The sequence below is a fragment of the Procambarus clarkii genome, chromosome 51, assembly GCF_040958095.1.
Source record: "Procambarus clarkii isolate CNS0578487 chromosome 51, FALCON_Pclarkii_2.0, whole genome shotgun sequence".
In the NCBI taxonomy this organism is placed as follows: domain Eukaryota; kingdom Metazoa; phylum Arthropoda; class Malacostraca; order Decapoda; family Cambaridae; genus Procambarus; species Procambarus clarkii.
In genome coordinates, this window is record NC_091200.1 from 13,574,152 (window position 1) to 13,595,740 (window position 21,589).

At 43.3% G+C, this 21,589-nt stretch overlaps 1 protein-coding gene across 1 annotated transcript in view; it reads left to right on the forward strand.

Annotated features, from left to right (window-relative positions):
- The window catches only part of LOC123774647 (protein SpAN), a 111,805-nt gene that overhangs the window by 52,684 nt on the left and 37,532 nt on the right, over window positions 1-21,589 (forward strand). The window contains exon 7 of the mRNA XM_069304034.1: window positions 13,194-13,277. Coding sequence (XP_069160135.1) covers window positions 13,194-13,277 — 84 coding nt within the window. The remainder of the gene's footprint in view (window positions 1-13,193; window positions 13,278-21,589) is intronic.

The window sequence follows — 21,589 nt, forward strand, 5'->3', positions numbered from 1 at the left end:
GGCCCAATGCCAGACTTGACTTGTGAGAGTTTGGTCCACCAGGCTGTTGCTTGGAGCGGCCCGCAGGCCCACATACCCACCACAGCCCGGTTGGTCCGGCACTCCTTGAAAGAAACAATCTAGTTTCCTCTTGAAGATGTCCACGGTTGCTCCTGTAATATTTCTGATGCTCGCTGGTAGGACGTTGAACAACCGTGGACCTCTGATGTTTATACAGTGTTCTCTGATTGTGCCCATGGCACCTCTGCTCTTAACTGGTTCTATTCTGCATTTTCTTCCATGTCGTTCACTCCAGTACGTTGTTATTTTACTGTGCAGATTTGGGACCTGTCCCTCCAGTATTTTTCACGTGTATATTATTTGGTATCTCTTTCGTCTCCTTTCTAGTCAGTACATTTGGAGAGCTTTGAGACGATCCCCATAATTTAGGTGCTTTATCTCGTCTATGCGTGCCGTACTTGTTCTCTGTATTCCCTCAATTTCAGCAATCTCTCCTGCTCTGAAGGGGGAAGTGAGTACTGAGCAGTACTCAAGACGGGACAATACAAGTGATTTGAAGAGTACAATCATTGTGATGGGATTTCTGGACTTGAAGGTTCTCGTAATCCATCCTATCATTTTTCTGGCTGACGCAATACTTGCTTGGTTATGCTCCCTAAACGTTAGGTCGTCGGACATCATTATTCCCAAATCCTTGACATGCTGTTTTCCTACTATGGGCAGATTCGATTGTGTTTTGTACCCTGTATTATGTTTAAGGTCCTCATTTTTGCCGTATCTGAGTACCTGGAATTTATCACCGTTAAACATCATGTTATTTTCTGCTGCCCAATCGAAAACTTTGTTAATATCTGTTTGTAGTTTATCAGTGTCTTCAGCAGAGGTAATTTTCATGCTGATTTTTGTATCAGCAGCAAAGGATGACATGAAGCTGTAACTTGTGTTTTTGTCTATATTTGATATGAGAATAAGGAACAGCAGTGGTGCAAGAACTGTACCTTGAGGTACACAGCTTTTAACTGCACTCGGACTCGATTTTACTTGATTGACTGTTACTCTTTGTGTTCTGTTCGACAGGAAATTGAGTATCCATCGTCCTACTTTACCAGTTATACCCATTGACCTCATTTTGTATGCAATCACTCCATGGTATTATAGACTGTGGGTTGGTTGGTGTTGTCGTCGTTGATCCTTCTCTACGGACAACCCAACCCACAACTCGGTAGAGTGCTTACACTTCACTAGGAGATCACACTAGGCGCTTCTGGCTCTTGGAGAGGGGCTCCACGTCACACGTTTAGGGGATGCGGCTCCAACACTCAGCCTCGTTGTCACGTGCACACACCCACTTGAGCCGCTGTGACTCCCCACTCTCTCCTTATGAGATATGATCTCCTCAATCCCCTATGACTTACTAGTATTACCTCTTACCCTGTCCACAGCAGTGGTTCTTGGTTCTTTCTCTCTCCTTCTTTACTACCTCCTGGGAAGCCTCACTAGGACAAGGGCAAACACCAGCAAATTGTGACACATTTACTGGACAAAGCACATACACGATACATACACACATATAATAATAATGAATCCTATACTCTATAATATCACAATCAGGTTGCACTCCAACACCATCAGAACTCTATTATCAGCTTATCCAGTGGTATCCTATCTCCTGGTTCACCACCTGATACTATTAACCTCCTCAAGTTGGTCAAGCCTACATACACTGTTGCCCCATCAGCAAGATAATATATATATAGAAAATCAGCATTTGAATGCAATCACATATATCAGTATAAATGTTCATTGATACACAACAATGATTAATCGATCACTGTCAGTCCTCGAGCACATACATCTGTAGGTAATCAAGCCTACGACTGCAACTCTAAACTTCAGTATAAAAAACTCCTTGGCATAAGAATGCCAACAGTCACTCACCTCTCACTGCGTCTTGCACGCTACTGACAACCAAACACTATCAACTCCCTACAAGTAATCCATCAGAACTTCCCCTTCCACCTCTGGAAGTTCACAACCCTAATATCCCTTAGGTTCTTCCGGGCTTCACTACCAGGATCCTCTGCAGCTCCTCCAGGCTGCTATCATGAAGTTTCCTTGAGTAACTACGGTGCTTCACCCTTCTGCTAGGTTCCTCCACAGCTCTCTTGGCTGCTACACCATGAAGTTTCCCCGAGCAACTATGGTGCTTCTCCACCTCTGCAGAAGCACGTGACACTCCTCTTCACTGCTGCTTCTCCTCACAGCTCGAGGTCCTCTGCTCCACTACCTTGGAGTCTCATCAGCTACTTCCTCTGCTGGCTTCGAAGTTCTCAGCAACTTCTTCCCCAAAGAACAAACCTGCAACCCATCGACACTCCAATAAAATGTTCCCCTTTAACACATAAACAAAAATAACCACACAATATGCTTGCCTCAAACCTCTATCTGTCCTCTACATACAGTGAGAGTGGACTCCCCCGTTTTGGGCGGGTCCATACTCCACCTCGCCTGGCGGCGGTCCTCACTCGCTGGGAGGGTCTTCCTCCATCCGGAGCCAGGCTCCCTCAGTCGTCCGCCAGCGCTCAGAGGGGACGGACGTCGCTCCGTGTTCCTCCCTCTCCACTCTCTTATTTCAGGCTTTCTGCCTTATTAAAATATGTCTAACTTATAAATAAACATCGCTACTGTCGCTGGGCACACGACCAACTACAAGCAATCACTATGAACTGGCGTTTATCGTGCTTACCACAGATTAATTGGTCGAGGGCGCTTTCCCTCTGACGGCGTCTGGTCAGGGCGCTCCACACAGCCCACAATAATGCTTCTGGGCGATTTAATATCTGCTCGTCGACCAGGACTTGAGACCACAACGTTCCCAGCTCGATTCCACAGCTGGTACGTCCGCACACTTCTCTTCTCTTCGAGATATATCACTAGGGGTTCCCTTCTAACGGGAGCTCAACGGAGCGCGGCTTCCCCCTGCGATGTCTGGCACTCAAGTGAGGTCAAGGTCCTCCAGAAGCGAGCCTCACGCCTCCAGCAAAATGTCCACATCTCCTAGCCCGTCATTTATCTATTTTCTTCTGCATTGCCCATAATCTCAAACTGTTACACATACCCAACCAACTATTTTACATATGCGTTATCACCTCAATACTTGCTAGACCTTCTAGTTAGGTCAGGCTTGCTGAATAACTCTCAAGAAGGGAGACTCGTTTCTCCTGCAGGCTGAGATCATAACAATGGTCACATTTGTTCTCCGTAATAACTTAAATACCGCAGGTGTAAGTAAAACTGAAAATATTCAGATTTTAACTAAAACTGGACTCCAAAATAATTAATCTTAAACTGGACTCTGAAATAATTCATCTTAAACTGGACTCTGATATAATTCAGTATTAAACTGGACTAAAACATTAACCGGAAAATAGGTGGCATCTTAGCGGTAAGTGAAATTCTGAAAAAATTTTACCCGAAAACAGGTGGCAACTTAGCAGTAAGTTTTTAGGTCTAACCCGAGGACCCTTTTAAGGATGGCAACTTTGCAGTAAATTTCGAAAAAAAACGAAAACTTACTGCTAAGCTGCTAAACCACTAATGGCGACAGCACGGGCGACAGCAGGCCTGGAGCTGCACTCTTTAGTGTCCCTGGGCTCACTCTAACTCCTACATTGCTCACCATGTATATAAAGGAATTTGACGTGAAATTAACAGCAGCATAAGTAAATTTCCCGAAGACACTAAAATAGGGGCAATAATAAACCTATGTGAAGATTCAACTTTATTGCAAAAAAACACACATTCACTGTCAAATTGGACTGAAAATTGGCATATACATCTCATTATTCATAAGTGAATAGTTCTATGCCTATAAAAAGTCAACGTACCAACAAGATATACACTAACAATATTTAAATTGCTAAATTTAACTGTGGAAAGTATCATGATTAATTCGCATCTGAAACCTAGAAAAAATAAATAATTGTTCGAAATTAGACGGATAGGTGAAGTAAGGTAAGTATGGAGAGGCAGCACTAAACCAGTAGGACTATAAAGCAGCTGGAAGAGATAACAGGTAAAGCAGCTGGAAGAGATAACAGGTAAAGCAGCTGGAAGAGATAACAGGTAAAGCAGCTGGAAGAGATAACAGGTAAAGCAGCTGGAAGAGATAACAGGTAAAGCAGCTGGAAGAGATAACAGGTAAAGCAGCTGGGATATGATGATAAAGTGAAGGAACAGTGCCCAACAACTTGAATCATCAGGACTCGAACGCCGACCCTATAAAGTGCCGAGCCGTCGTTCTATTGACCAGGGGCCAGATTCACGAAGCAGTTACGTACGTACTTACGAATGTTTTTCTTCTTAGCATCTTCGTAGCGGCTACGTCGGTATTCAGGTAGGCATTTACATATAAAAATCTTCGTAAGTACACCGCCTCAAACTAAGGGCGCTCTGGACCACTCGTTGCTTTATGTTAACAGGATATAACTCAATTTTTTTCTACTACACAACATGGTGGATCGATTTTATTATAAACAAACAATTTAGCTGGTGAGTTTCATCAAGACGGAGTCCTTCGTGTTAACTATATATGCATTCTCTGCTTGAAAGTTGTAGCAAATATGTCTTTTATAATATTAGAATTAGTTTTATAATAGCAAGATATTATACCAGTAGTTAATAAGTAAATAAACACTGGTGAACATGAAATATGAGAGAAGGTGATGAGCCCTGCCTGATGGGAGCATTTACTACCACCAAATGCCCCTGTTCACCTAGTAGTAAGGGTGTACCTTAGCTAAAAATACCCATTTTTAATTTATTTTCATTGGTTTTATTTTGAAATTAAATCTGAGTGAGACATAAAAGAAAAATATGCTGCACAAATGATGTTAGGTAAGGGTAAGTGTAAAAACTTCAAACTTTTCTCATTGAATATTTAATTCTATAATAATGACTATATGGACTATTATAGCTTGTTAAAAAAGAGAGGGGGAAGTAGGGATCCAAGACCTCTTCCTGTTACCCAATTTGGCTGTGTGTAACAATAAGTAATTATCAAAAGAAGGCACCGAGCCGGGAAGGCTTTGTAGCAGTAGGGCAGTGAGGTGAGGCAGCTACTTATTTGAGGAATGCTTAATTTATTTTATTTTATTTACTTTGTAAGCTTAGGTAGCTTATTTTATTTGAGGAATGCTCAGCTGATTCCTCTACATTTAGTATGGAACAAATTTGTGTCCAAGACCTCTTCCTGTTACACAATTTGGCTGTGTGTAACATTAATAAGTAAGTAATTCTCAAAAGAAGGCACCAAGCCGGGAAGGCTATGTAGCACCATTGTGTGTAACAATAAACCAAATTTTGTTTAACAGATAATGCACTTATGAGTAAAAACAAATCCTGTCAGCTGTTAAAAATATGGATCCAGTTATTTAAATAAAAAATATAATGAAACTAATATTTATGGGTTGTTTATCATATTTTTTTCTAATGTATACCTAAAGAAGTGAAAATTGAGACATACTGCACAATTTAATGATTCACAAGAAATATTAATAACATTGTTGTCCTCTTTTTATCTTCTAGTGTGTGGTTTTGTTAACATTACTAACATTACATATCAATATGAGATCTTAATAATCCATGGTTAACATTTATATTTAATAAGAATAATACTAGTAATAATAATAATACAAGCTATAATTTAAAACCTTTAATACTGAGTTATTTTTAATAACAAGCTTAGGTACACACAGCAATGTGCTGCTACCCTATTCTATATGAAAGATTACAGTGTAGGCAATATGGGAGTAAATAAACAAATTTGTGGCCACTGTAACAACTTCTTAAAGACGAAGGTAACGGGAATTGAATGTTATATCTGTAAGACTAGATTCCATTCGGCTTGTACAGGAGTGAGTAACACTACGGCACTGAGAGCTGGCCACTTGCTCTGGGTGTGTAAAAATGACCTGCCAGCTTGGAATATCCTAAAAAACCTTCTAGATAACATGACGCATGATCGGAAAACATCATTCATTGGAAGCCTACCAGCCATCCAGAAGGAGTGGGAAAGGAACAACAATTCTAATATACAAGGGGCGGAGGCTATAGTCAGGGATGAAACTGAGGCTGAAACTCAGGAAGTTGTAAACTCTGACTCAGTAGGCCAGGATGTAGAGGACAGTAAACTAGAAAGTGTACCAGACAGCACTGACTGCTCGATAGGTACAGACACTACGACGGTTCCCGATAGAGCAATTCAGAACAGAAGGACAGACTTATGCAAATTTTATGCAAAGGGCATATGCAGACATAGATATGCTGGTAATAAGAAAGGATTAGAATGCAGTTACCAACATCCCAAAAAATGTTTAAATATGCTTAGGAAAGGTGAGTGTCGATTTGGATCAATATGTAGGCTTTTCCATCCTGACATGTGCCAAACCTCACTGGAGGACAGAAAATGCTATGACCTCAGCTGCCCACACTTTCACGTGAAAGGCACGGAACGCTACATAAAGAGTGGCAAGCAGGATAATGAATTTGGAGGAAACTCTATAAATTTTTTATACCAGACCGGCAGAGAATTCAAAAGGAGCAGCATGGAGAGTGTATGGAACTGGATGCCAGATCCACTTGCATTCCAGAATTACAGATACAATTACCCACTGAAAGGGAACTACAACTACGACAGACAACTGCCCTACAACAATCAGTACTGGTCAGAACAAACTCATTATGTCCACGAATAATGGACTTGCCGAAAAAGTCTCCCATTCAAACTATCACTAATAGAGTAACCTCATTCATCTTTGCCAACATACAAGGACTGAAAACAAGAACAAACAACAAAGTACAGTTCATAAATGGCCTCCTCACAGAGTCAAATGCAGTATTTGGAGCTTACACAGAAACCCATGCAGGGGAATTGTTGGACAGTGAGATCTGGATTCCAGGATATAACCTATACAGGTGTGATAGGAAAATTAGGTCACATGGAGGAGTGGGTCTGTATATTAGGGAAGACCTTGTATGCTCGGAGCTCCTAAACGTTACAAATGAGGTGGTAGAGGTACTGGGATTAAAAATAGGGAAAATAAATTTAGTGATTATACTAATATACAAACCGCCAGATGCAACGGCTGAAGAATTCACAGAACAGATAAGCAAAATAGAGAATAGCCTTGATAATTTGGAGAACCCGATACCTGATATTATCTTCCTAGGTGACTTCAACTTGCCTAGTCTCAGGTGGAAAATAGCAAACAATAATATTATACCAGGAAATCTATCAGGATCTAACCAACCACAGATTAGAGAACTACTTAGATTCTGTGACAAATTTTCACTCAATCAGCAGATATCGGAGCCAACGAGAAATGAAAATATTCTAGATCTGGTTTTTACGAACAATGAAGACATTATCAGAGACATTACGATATCAGATACCACATACTCAGATCACAAGCTCATTGAAGTGCAAACGACCATCAATACTCAGAATAGACCTAAAACGTTGATAAAGCGAGAGGGGCTATTCAGTAAATTCAATTTTAATAATAAAAGGATAGACTGGGAGATAATAAACAGGGAACTTACAAACATTCCATGGGGAACTGTTCTAAATAATACAAGTCCTACAGAAGGAATAGAAAAACTGACTTCAGAAGCGTATCAAGTCTGTCTGAAACTTGTTCCTTTGAGGAAAGCCAGAAAGAGATCTAACGTGGAAAGAGAACGCAGACGACACTATAAACGCAGGAAAAAAATAACGGAACTGCTTATGCAGACACGAATTTCCCGTCAAAGAAGGAATAATTTAAATAGGGAGATTGAAAAAATCGAGCGGAAATTGAAACACTCATATGAAACTGAAGAAAGGCAGTTAGAACAGGAAGCAATTCAGGAAATAAAGAAAAATCCAAAATATTTCTTCTCATATGCGAAATCAAAATAAAAAATCACTGCCAGTATTGGACCTATTCGTACAAGTGAAGGTTCATACACGGAGGATGACAAAGAAATTAGTGAAATCCTAAAAAAGCAGTATGAGGACATGTTTAGCACTCCAATAAACAACATGAAGGTGGAAGATCCAGACAATTTCTTTATGCGGGATATTCAAACCCCTGTAAATATAGCTGATATAAACACGAGCGCACTAAATTTTGAAAAAGAAATTGAAAACATGCCCATGCACTCGGTCCCAGGTCCAGACTCATGGAATTCAATATTTATAAAGAAATGCAAAGTGCCGGTAGCACAGGCACTCAGTATAGTGTGGAGGAAGAGCTTGGACACGGGGGAGATACCAGATGCACTTAAAGTAGCAGACATAGCCCCTCTACACAAGGGAGGGAGCAAAGCATTGGCAAAAAATTATAGACCAGTTGCACTAACATCGCACATCATAAAAGTATTTGAGAGAGTGATTAGGAGTCAGGTCACCAATTTCATGGAGACCAATGACCTTCACAACCCAGGCCAACATGGATTTCGAGCGGAAAGATCGTGCCTCTCACAGCTACTTGAGCACTACGACAAAGTCACTGAGGCATTAGAAGAGAAACAGAATGCTGATGTGATATACACGGACTTCGCAAAGGCTTTCGATAAATGTGACCATGGCGTGATAGCACACAAAATGAAGTCAATATGAATAACCGGTAAAGTAGGACGCTGGATACTCAGTTTTCTGTCAAACAGGACTCAGCGAGTAACTGTCAACCATATAAAATCTAGTCCAAGTGCAGTGAAAAGTTCTGTACCTCAGGGTACAGTCCTTGCACCGCTGCTTTTCCTTATTCTCATATCAGATATAGATAAAAATACAAGTCACAGCCTCGTATCATCCTTTGCAGATGACACAAAAATCAGTATGAAAATTACCTCGGCTGAGGACATTGAAAAACTTCAAGCTGATATTAATAAAGTTTTCGACTGGGCATCAGAAAATAACATGATGTTTAACAGTGATAAATTCCAGGTACTCAGGTACGGTAAAAATGAGGACCTTAAACATAATACAGAGTACAAAACACAATCAAATGTACCCATAGTAGGAAAACAGCATGTAAAGGATTTGGGAATAATAATGTCTGACGACCTAACGTTTAAGGAGCATAACCAAGCAAATATTGCGACAGACAGAAAAATGATAGGATGGATTACGAGAACTTTCAAATCCAGGAATCCCATCACAATGGTTGTACTTGTCCCGTCTTGAGTACTGCTCAGTACTCACTTCCCCCTTCAGAGCAGGAGAGATTGCTGAAATAGAGGGAATACAGAGAACATATACGGCACGCATAGACGCAATAAAGCACCTAAATTATTGGGATCGTCTCAAAGCCCTCCAAATGTACTCACTAGAAAGAAGACGAGAGAGATATCAAATAATATACACCTGGAAGATACTGGAGGGCCAAGTACCAAATCTACACAGTAAAATAACAACGTACTGGAGTAAACGATATGGAAGAAAATGTAGAATAGAACCAGTGAAGAGAAGAGGTGCCATAGGCACAATCAGAGAACACTGTATAAACATCAGAGGTCCCCGGTTGTTCAACGTCCTCCCAGCAAGCATAAGAAATATTGCCGGAACAACCGTGGACATTTTCAAGAGGAAACTAGATTTATTCCTCCAAGGAGTGCCGGACCAACCGGGCTGTGGTGGGTATGTGGGCCTGCGGGCCGCTGCAAGCAACAGCCTGGTGGACCAAACTCTCACAAGTCAAGCCTGGCTTCGGGCCGGGCTTGGGGAGTAGAAGAACTCCCAGAACCCCATCAACCAGGTAAGCTCATCCAATATCCCACCTCAAAGGACGGCCAGTCATACATGGAATCAGGAGAGAACAATAAATGTAAGGCTGATCTATTAGCCCCCACTAGCAAAATCTGGGTACAGCACAAGAATATCTTCCAATATTCCTGTGTATAAAGTAATTACAGAGCTCAAAGTACCTCATACCATTTGGTCTGAAATCACTGATAACAGGGCAATCACAGATATAGTGTTGAAGAGTATGTCCTCTCAATAGGACTGAAAGCATGTTTTTTTTTTCACCAAGAGGGTTATAAACCCATGGAACCGCCTACGCGCTGAAGCCGTAAATGCCAAAATCCAGCTAGAAAATATCATTAGGACAATTGGCGGGATTTAACAAGCCCCCGGCTTTCTGTCCTCGTCGAGGCCACTAGATAGTTATTGGCCCTTGGGTAAATTTAGGTAAATATATACGTAAAAATATACCATCGCTTCTCAAATCTTGGGAGCGACAAGGAAAGCTACACACTATCTCTTAGAATTATGTAGGTAAACAAAAAAATAACATATTTGTTTACTACAATGTCGGCGCTGATTCTATAAGTTAAATAAACATAGTTTTACTTCGAAATATACTAATTTTATAAGAAAATTATAAATATAAATATAAGTGATCACTTGCCAGTAAATAACTGGCAAGTGATCACGGATAAGCTCCGATATGCCAGCGTCGTGATTGGCTACAGTTGTAAGATGAAAAATGTTACCTTCTCTCTGATTGGCCAAACTAAAAGCCCTAGTGACATCTAGCAAGACCTAAGTGAATTACTTAAAAATCCTCGTAAGTACACTTTTCTGAATTGCACTTTGGCGCATTCTTAGCCGGTACTTAGGACCCTTCGTAGCATACATACTTACGAAGAAATACATGGAACTTCGTGAATCTAGGTCCAGTCCACTATGATGAGCAGTAACGTGGGTACTGTGATTTAGCAGCATTAGTAATAATGTAACGTTACTGTTCCCAGGAACTTGTTATTGCGAGGGCCCCAACAGCACTAGTCCTTAAAGCTTTATTCACTGAGCTTTATGGTTCTTTATAGTAAGCTTTATTCACTGAGCTTTACGGTTCTTTATAGTAAGCTTTATTCACTGAGCTTTATGGTTCCTTATAGTAAGCTTTATTCACTGAGCTTAATGGTTCTTTATAGTAAGCTTTATTCACTGAGCTTTATGATTCTTTATAGTAAGCTTTATTCACTGAGCTTTATGGTTCTTTATAGTAAGCTTTATTCACTGAGCTTTATGGTTCTTTATAGTAAGCTTTATTCACTGAGCTTTATGATTCTTTATAGTAAGCTTTATTCACTGAGCTTTATGGTTCTTTATAGTAAGCTTTATTCACTGAGCTTTATGGTTCTAAAATTATGTAATTTTAATTTACATTAGGTTTAAATTAGACAGAGAAGGATGATGAAGCTAATCCCGAGAATTAGGTTGTCTAGCACATGGAGCAACTAAGAAAGCTTAGTTTACACGTTCTAAAAACACGTAAATGTGCACGACGGTAGTTACCGCATGCATTACAAGGTTTAACAAGCGTATCAGATATATTGGTAAATTAAATTACTAAACTATACAATTAAAATATCGTCAAGCACAATACAAATATACCTTTTGTATATCTCTCTCTTCCTCTGACTCTCTCCAAACGTCTCTCCACCCATTCCTCCCCCCCCCTGTCCCATCCCAAATCCTTATCCTGACTTATCCGCACTAACCACTCCCCTCTCCCTCACACGACCACCAGGCCGCACTAACCACTCCCCTCTCCCTCACACGACCACCAGGCCGCACTAACCACTCCCCTCTCCCTCACACGACCACCAGGCCGCACTAACCACTCTTCTCTCCCTCACACGACCACCAGGCCGCACTAACCACTTTTCTCTTCCTCACACGACCACCAGGCCGGACTAACCACTCCTCTCTCCCTCACACGACCACCAGGCCGCACTAACCACTCCCCTCTCCCTCACACGACCACCAGGCCGCACTAACCACTCCCCTCTCCCTCACAGGCGACCACCAGGCCGCACTAACCACTCCCCTCTCCCTCACAGGCGACCATCAGGCCGCACTAACCACTCCCCTCTCCCTCACACGACCACCAGGCCGCACTAACCACTCCCCTCTCCCTCACACGACCACCAGGCCGCACTAACCACTCCCCTCTCCCTCACACGACCACCAGGCCGCACTAACCACTCCCCTCTCCCTCACACGACCACCAGGCCGCACAAACCACTCCCCTCTCCCTCACAGGCGACCACCAGGCCGCACTAACCACTCCCCTCTCCCTCACACGACCACCAGGCCGCACTAACCACTCCCCTCTCCCTCACACGACCACCAGGCCGCACTAACCACTCCCCTCTCCCTCACACGACCACCAGGCCGCACTAACCACTTTTCTCTCCCTCACACGACCACCAGGCCGCACTAACCACTCCCCTCTCCCTCACAGGCGACCACCAGGCCGCACTAACCACTCCCCTCTCCCTCACACGACCACCAGGCCGCACTAACCACTCCCCTCTCCCTCACACGACCACCAGGCCGCACTAACCACTTTTCTCTCCCTCACACGACCACCAGGCCGCACTAACCACTCCCCTCTCCCTCACACGACCTCCAGGCCGCACTAACCACTCCCCTCTCCCTCACACGACCACCAGGCCGCACTAACCACTCCCCTCTCCCTCACACGACCACCAGGCCGCACTAACCACTTTTCTCTCCCTCACACGACCACCAGGCCGCACTAACCACTCCCCTCTCCCTCACAGGCGACCACCAGGCCGCACTAACCACTCCCCTCTCCCTCACAGGCGATCACCAGGCGGCACTAACCACTCCCCTCTCCCTCACAGGCGATCACCAGGCGGCACTAACCACTCCCCTCTCCCTCACACGACCACCAGGCCGCACTAACCACTTTTCTCTCCCTCACACGACCACCAGGCCGCACTAACCACTCCCCTCTCCCTCACACGACCACCAGGCGGCACTAACCACTCCCCTCTCCCTCACAGGCGACCACCAGGCCGCACTAACCACTCCCCTCTCCCTCACAGGCGACCACCAGGCCGCACTAACCACTCCCCTCTCCCTCACACGACCACCAGGCCGCACTAACCACTCCCTTCTCCCTCACACGACCACCAGGCCGCACTAACCACTCCCCTCTCCCTCACACGACCACCAGGCCGCACTAACCACTCCCCTCTCCCTCACACGACCACCAGGCCGCACTAACCACTCCCCTTTCCCTCACAGGCGACCACCAGGCCGCACTAACCACTCCCCTCTCCCTCACACGACCACCAGGCCGCACTAACCACTCCCCTCTCCCTCACAGGCGACCACCTGGACACGTGCTCTGAGATGATCACGGAGCCTGGGACAATCACCTCACCTAACTACCCCAGGAACTACGATGCTGGTAACTATCAGTCACTACCCTGACTGCCTCACAAGAATTACATTTTCCTGTTTAAGTGATGGTGTTGGCGGAGTTGTGTAGACACGTGAAGTATTGTGTCTATTGTGTAGACACGTGAAGTATTGTGTCTATTGTGTAGACACGTGAAGTATTGTGTCTATTGTGTAGACAACATGAAGTATAGTGACTATTGTGTAGACATCATGAAGTATAGTGACTATTGTGTAGACAACATGAAGTATAGTGACTATTGTGTAGACATCATGAAGTATAGTGACTATTGTGTAGACAACATGAAGTATAGTGACTATTGTGTAGACAACATGAAGTATAGTGACTATTGTGTAGGCAACATGAAGTATTGTGACTATTGTGTAGACAACATGAAGTAGAGTGACTATTGTGTAGACAACATGAAGTATGAGTGACTATTGTGTAGACAACATGAAGTATAGTGACTATTGTGTAGACAACATGAAGTATAGTGACTATTGTGTAGACAACATGAAGTATAGTGACTATTGTGTAGACAACATGAAGTATTGTGACTACTGTGTAGACAACATGAAGTATAGTGACTATTGTGTAGACAACATGAAGTATTGTGACTATTGTGTAGACAACATGAAGTATAGTGACTATTGTGTAGACAACATGAAGTATAGTGACTATTGTGTAGACAACATGAAGTATAGTGACTATTGTGTAGACAACATGAAGTATTGTGACTATTGTGTAGACAACATGAAGTATTGTGACTATTGTGTAGACAACATGAAGTATAGTGACTATTGTGTAGGCAACATGAAGTATTGTGACTATTGTGTAGACAACATGAAGTAGAGTGACTATTGTGTAGACAACATGAAGTATAGTGACTATTGTGTAGACAACATGAAGTATAGTGACGATTTGCCATTCTGTGTATTTTGTGATGAGGTGAGTAACTTTTGTAGATATACTTCAGCTCTTGGTCACCGGCTTTCCAGCCGCCAGTCACCACATCTCCCAAGACACATGTCTCCTGTCATCTAGTTTTGAAATTGTGAACGGCAAAAATGAATTTTATTATATATTTATATCGTTTATTCTATATAGTGTGTGTGTGTGTGCGTGTGTGTAATTACTATTTGTATTTAGGATTTGTGACAGTAGTATAGAACTGTTAGCTCTTGGACTTCGCCTTTCTAACCGTCGGTTGTCAAATGGTCTGACTCATGGCCTATTTTTGCTCTATCATATCCACTGCATATTTCTTTCCAACACACATACCCAGGATACAGCTTGTAGCAGCTGTCTAAATACCAGGTACGTATTTACTGCTGCGTGAACAGAGGCATCAAGTGAACAAAATTCTGTCCCATGTGTGTCTGCCTCGACCGACTCCAGAACGCTGTCCGATCTGCTGCTAGGACCTGTGTGTGTGTAAAGACAATGACAATGACAGTCTGACTATTGTGTAATCAATTAGTGTTACACCACACAAACACTGATGCCTAACACTACCATGCATATATATATATATATATATAACTGAAAACTCACACCCCAGAAGTGACTCAAACCCATACTCCCAGAAGCAACGCAACTGGTATGTACAAGACGCCTTAATCCACTTGACCATCACGACCGGACATAATGAGGTGATAGCCGAGGCTATTTGAACCACCCCACCGCCGGCACTCGGATAGTAATCTTGGGCATAGCATTTTACCAAATCACCTCATTCTTTGGGGCACACGTGAGGAACACAAATGCGAACAAGCCTGAATGGTCCCCAGGACAATATGCAACTGAAAACTCACACCCCAGAAGTGACTCGAACCCATACTCCCAGAAGCAACGCAACTGGTATGTACAAGACGCCTTAATCCACTTGACCATCACGACCGGACATAATGAGGTGATAGCCGAGGCTATTTGAACCACCCCACCGCCGGCACTCGGATAGTAATCTTGGGCATAGCATTTTACCAAATCACCTCATTCTTTGGGGCACACGTGAGGAACACAAATGCGAACAAGCCTGAATGGTCCCCAGGACAATATGCAACTGAAAACTCACACCCCAGAAGTGACTCGAACCCATACTCCCAGAAGCAACGCAACTGGTATGTACAAGACGCCTTAATCCAAGTAATTAATTGTCCTGGGGACCATTCAGGCTTGTTCGCATTTGTGTTCCTCACGTGTGCCCCAAAGAATGAGGTGATTTGGTAAAATGCTATGCCCAAGATTACTATCCGAGTGCCGGCGGTGGGGTGGTTCAAATAGCCTCGGCTATCACCTCATTATGTCCGGTCGTGATGGTCAAGTGGATTAAGGCGTCTTGTACATACCAGTTGCGTTGCTTCTGGGAGTATGGGTTCGAGTCACTTCTGGGGTGTGAGTTTTCAGTTGCATATTGTCCTGGGGACCATTCAGGCTTGTTCGCATTTGTGTTCCTCACGTGTGCCCCAAAGAATGAGGTGATTTGGTAAAATGCTATGCCCAAGATTACTATCCGAGTGCCGGCGGTGGGGTGGTTCAAATAGCCTCGGCTATCACCTCATTATGTCCGGTCGTGATGGTCAAGTGGATTAAGGCGTCTTGTACATACCAGTTGCGTTGCTTCTGGGAGTATGGGTTCGAGTCACTTCTGGGGTGTGAGTTTTCAGTTGCATATTGTCCTGGGGACCATTCAGGCTTGTTCGCATTTGTGTTCCTCACGTGTGCCCCAAAGAATGAGGTGATTTGGTAAAATGCTATGCCCAAGATTACTATCCGAGTGCCGGCGGTGGGGTGGTTCAAATAGCCTCGGCTATCACCTCATTATGTCTGGTCGTGATGGTCAAGTGGATTAAGGCGTCTTGTACATACCAGTTGCGTTGCTTCTGGGAGTATGGGTTCGAGTCACTTCTGGGGTGTGAGTTTTCAGTTGCATATTGTCCTGGGGACCATTCAGGCTTGTTCGCATTTGTGTTCCTCACGTGTGCCCCAAAGAATGAGGTGATTTGGTAAAATGCTATGCCCAAGATTACTATCCGAGTGCCGGCGGTGGGGTGGTTCAAATAGCCTCGGCTATCACCTCATTATGTCCGGTCGTGATGGTCAAGTGGATTAAGGCGTCTTGTACATACCAGTTGCGTTGCTTCTGGGAGTATGGGTTCGAGTCACTTCTGGGGTGTGAGTTTTCAGTTGCATATTGTCCTGGGGACCATTCAGGCTTGTTCGCATATATATATATATATATATATATATATATATATATATATATATATATATATATATATATATATATATATATATATATATATATATATATATATATATATATATATATATATATATATAATCTACCAGTGGGCCTCGAACCCAGAAAGCACAACTACCTTCCAGTAGCTGCCATAACTAGTACGCCTTAACCCATTACACCATCAGACCCTACAAAAGAAGTAGAGACTTCGAGATATATATACACCTCAAATATCTCCACTTCCCGAGGGCACTAGACAAGTGAGAGGTTACTCTGCGTTTTTCATCAAGCCAATATTAATGTGAGAGAACTCGTGTCCATGCTATAAGCCTACACTTGCATAAACCACAAGTGAAGATTAACAATCATTGGACAACACCCACCAGTGAGCCTCGAACCCAGAAAGCACAACTACCTTCCAGTAGCTGCCATAACTAGTACGCCTTAACCCACTACACCATCAGACCCTACAAAAGAAGTAGAGACTTCGAGATATATATACACCTCAAATATCTCCACTTCCCGAGGGCACTAGACAAGTGAGACGTTACTCTGCGTTTTTCATCAAGCCACTATTAATGTGAGAGAACTCGTGTCCATGCTATAAGCCTACACTTGTATAAACCACAAGTGAAGATTAACAATCTTTGGACAACACCCACCAGTGGGCCTCGAACCCAGAAAGCACAACTACCTTCCAGTAGCTGCCATAACTAGTACGCCTTAACCCACTACACCATCAGACCCTACAAAAGAAGTAGAGACTTCGAGATATATATACACCTCAAATATCTCCACTTCCTGAGGGCACTAGACAAGTGAGAGGTTACTCTGCGTTTTTCATCAAGCCACTGTTAATGTGAGCGAACTCGTGTCCATGCTATAAGCCTATACTTGCATAAACCACAAGTGAAGATTAACAATCTTTGGACAACACCCACCAGTGGGCCTCGAACCCAGAAAGCACAACTACCTTCCAGTAGCTGCCATAACTAGTACGCCTTAACCCACTACACCATCAGACCCTACAAAAGAAGTAGAGACTTCGAGATATATATACACCTCAAATATCTCCACTTCCTGAGGGCACTAGACAAGTGAGAGGTTACTCTGCGTTTTTCATCAAGCCACTGTTAATGTGAGAGAACTCGTGTCCATGCTATAAGCCTATACTTGCATAAACCACAAGTGAAGATTAACAATCTTTGGACAACACCCACCAGTGGGCCTCGAACCCAGAAAGCACAACTACCTTCCAGTAGCTGCCATAACTAGTACGCCTTAACCCACTACACCATCAGACCCTACAAAAGAAGTAGAGACTTCGAGATCTATATACACCTCAAATATCTCCACTTCCTGAGGGCACTAGACAAGTGAGAGGTTACTCTGCGTTTTTCATCAAGCCACTATTAATGTGAGAGAACTCGTGTCCATGCTGTAAGCCTACACTTGCATAAACCACAAGTGAAGATTAACAATCTTTGGACAACACCCACCAGTGGGCCTCGAACCCAGAAAGCACAACTACCTTCCAGTAGCTGCCATAACTAGTACGCCTTAACCCACTACACCATCAGACCCTACAAAAGAAGTAGAGACTTCGAGATATATATACACCTCAAATATCTCCACTTCCCGAGGGCACTAGACAAGTGAGAGGTTACTCTGCGTTTTTCATCAAGCCACTATTAATGTGAGAGAACTCGTGTCCATGCTATAAGCCTATACTTGCATAAACCACAAGTGAAGATTAACAATCTTTGGACAACACCCACCAGTGGGCCTCAAACCCAAAAAGCACAACTACCTTCCAGTAGCTGCCATAACTAGTACGCCTTAACCCACTACAACATCAGACCATACAAAAGAAGTAGAGACTTCGAGATATATATACACCTCAAATATCTCCACTTCCAGAGGGCATTAGACAAGTAAGAGGTTACTCTGCGTTTTTCATCAAGCCACTGTTAATGTGAGAGAACTCGTGTCCATGCTATAAGCCTATACTTGCATAAACCACAAGTGAAGATTAACAATCTTTGGACAACACCCACCAGTGGGCCTCGAACCCAGAAAACACAACTACCTTCCCGTAGCTGCCATAACTAGTACGCCTTAACCCACTACACCATCAGACCCTACAAAAGAAGTAGAGACTTCGAGATCTATATACACCTCAAATATCTCCACTTCCTGAGGGCACTAGACAAGTGAGAGGTTACTCTGCGTTTTTCATCAAGCCACAATTAATGTGAGAGAACTCGTGTCCATGCTATAAGCCTACACTTGCATAAACCACAAGTGAAGATTAACAATCTTTGGACAACACCCACCAGTGGGCCTCGAACCCAGAAAGCACAACTACCTTCCAGTAGCTGCCATAACTAGTACGCCTTAACCCACTACACCATCAGACCCTACAAAAGAAGTAGAGACTTCGAGATATATATACACCTCAAATATCTCCACTTCCCGAGGGCACTAGACAAGTGAGAGGTTACTCTGCGTTTTTCATCAAGCCAATATTAATGTGAGAGAACTCGTGTCCATGCTATAAGCCTACACTTGCATAAACCACAAGTGAAGATTAACAATCATTGGACAACACCCACCAGTGAGCCTCGAACCCAGAAAGCACAACTACCTTCCAGTAGCTGCCATAACTAGTACGCCTTAACCCACTACACCATCAGACCCTACAAAAGAAGTAGAGACTTCGAGATATATATACACCTCAAATATCTCCACTTCCCGAGGGCACTAGACAAGTGAGAGGTTACTCTGCATTTTTCATCAAGCCACTATTAATGTGAGAGAACTCGTGTCCACGCTATAAGCCTACACTTGCATAAACCACAAGTGAAGATTAACAATCATTGGACAACACTCACCAGTGGGCCTCGAACCCAGAAAGCACAACTACCTTCCAGTAGCTGCCAAAACTAGTACGCCTTAACCCACTACACCATCAGACCCTACAAAAGAAGTAGAGACTTCGAGATATATATACACCTCAAATATCTCCACTTCCCGAGGGCACTAGACAAGTGAGACGTTACTCTGCGTTTTTCATCAAGCCACTATTAATGTGAGAGAACTCGTGTCCATGCTATAAGCCTACACTTGTATAAACCACAAGTGAAGATTAACAATCTTTGGACAACACCCACCAGTGGGCCTCGAACCCAGAAAGCACAACTACCTTCCAGTAGCTGCCATAACTAGTACGCCTTAACCCACTACACCATCAGACCCTACAAAAGAAGTAGAGACTTCGAGATATATATACACTTCAAATATCTCCACTTCCTGAGGGCACTAGACAAGTGAGAGATTACTCTGCGTTTTTCATCAAGCCACTGTTAATGTGAGAGAACTCGTGTCCATGCTATAAGCCTATACTTGCATAAACCACAAGTGAAGATTAACAATCTTTGGACAACACCCACCAGTGGGCCTCGAACCCAGAAAGCACAACTACCTTCCAGTAGCTGCCATAACTAGTACGCCTTAACCCACTACCCCATCAGACCCTACAAAAGAAGTAGAGACTTCGAGATCTATATACACCTCAAATATCTCCACTTCCTGAGGGCACTAGACAAGTGAGAGGTTACTCTGCGTTTTTCATCAAGCCACTATTAATGTGAGAGAACTCGTGTCCATGCTATAAGCCTACACTTGCATCAACCACAAGTGAAGATTAACAATCTTTGGACAACACCCACCAGTGGGCCTCGAACCCAGAAAGCACAACTACCTTCCAGTAGCTGCCATAACTAGTACGCCTTAACCCACTACACCATCAGACCCTACAAAAGAAGTAGAGACTTCGAGATATATATACACCTCAAATATCTCCACTTCCCGAGGGCACTAGACAAGTGAGAGGTTACTCTGCGTTTTTCATCAAGCCACTATTAATGTGAGAGAACTCGTGTCCATGCTATAAGCCTATACTTGCATAAACCACAAGTGAAGATTAACAATCTTTGGACAACACCCACCAGTGGGCCTCAAACCCAAAAAGCACAACTACCTTCCAGTAGCTGCCATAACTAGTACGCCTTAACCCACTACAACATCAGACCATACAAAAGAAGTAGAGACTTCGAGATATATATACACCTCAAATATCTCCACTTCCAGAGGGCATTAGACAAGTAAGAGGTTACTCTGCGTTTTTCATCAAGCCACTGTTAATGTGAGAGAACTCGTGTCCATGCTATAAGCCTATACTTGCATAAACCACAAGTGAAGATTAACAATCTTTGGACAACACCCACCAGTGGGCCTCGAACCCAGAAAGCACAACTACCTTCCAGTAGCTGCCATAACTAGTACGCCTTAACCCACTACACCATCAGACCCTACAAAAGAAGTAGAGATTTCGAGATATATATACACCTCAAATATCTCCACTTCCCGAGGGCACTAGACAAGTGAGAGGTTACTCTGCGTTTTTCATCAAGCCACTGTTAATGTGAGAGAACTCGTGTCCATGCTATAAGACTATACTTGCATAAACCACAAGTGAAGATTAATAATCTTTGGACAACACCCACCAGTGGGCCTCGAACCCAGAAAGCACAACTACCTTCCAGTAGCTGCCATAACTAGTACGCCTTAACCCACTACACCATCAGACCCTACAAAAGAAGTAGAGACTTCGAGATATATATACACCTCAAATATCTCCACTTCCCGAGGGCACTAGACAAGTGAGAGGTTACTCTGCGTTTTTCATCAAGCCACTGTTAATGTGAGAGAACTCGTGTCCATGCTATAAGCCTATACTTGCATAAACCACAAGTGAAGATTAACAATCTTTGGACAACACCCACCAGTGGGCCTCGAACCCAGAAAGCACAATTACCTTCCAGTAGCTGCCATAACTAATACGCCTTAACCCACTACACCATCAGACCCTACAAAAGAAGTAGAGACTTCGAGATATATATACACCTCAAATATCTCCACTTCCCGAGGGCACTAGACAAGTGAGAGGTTCTTCTGCGTTTTTCATCAAGCCACTGTTAATGTTTGAGAACTCGTGTCCATGCTATAAGCCTAT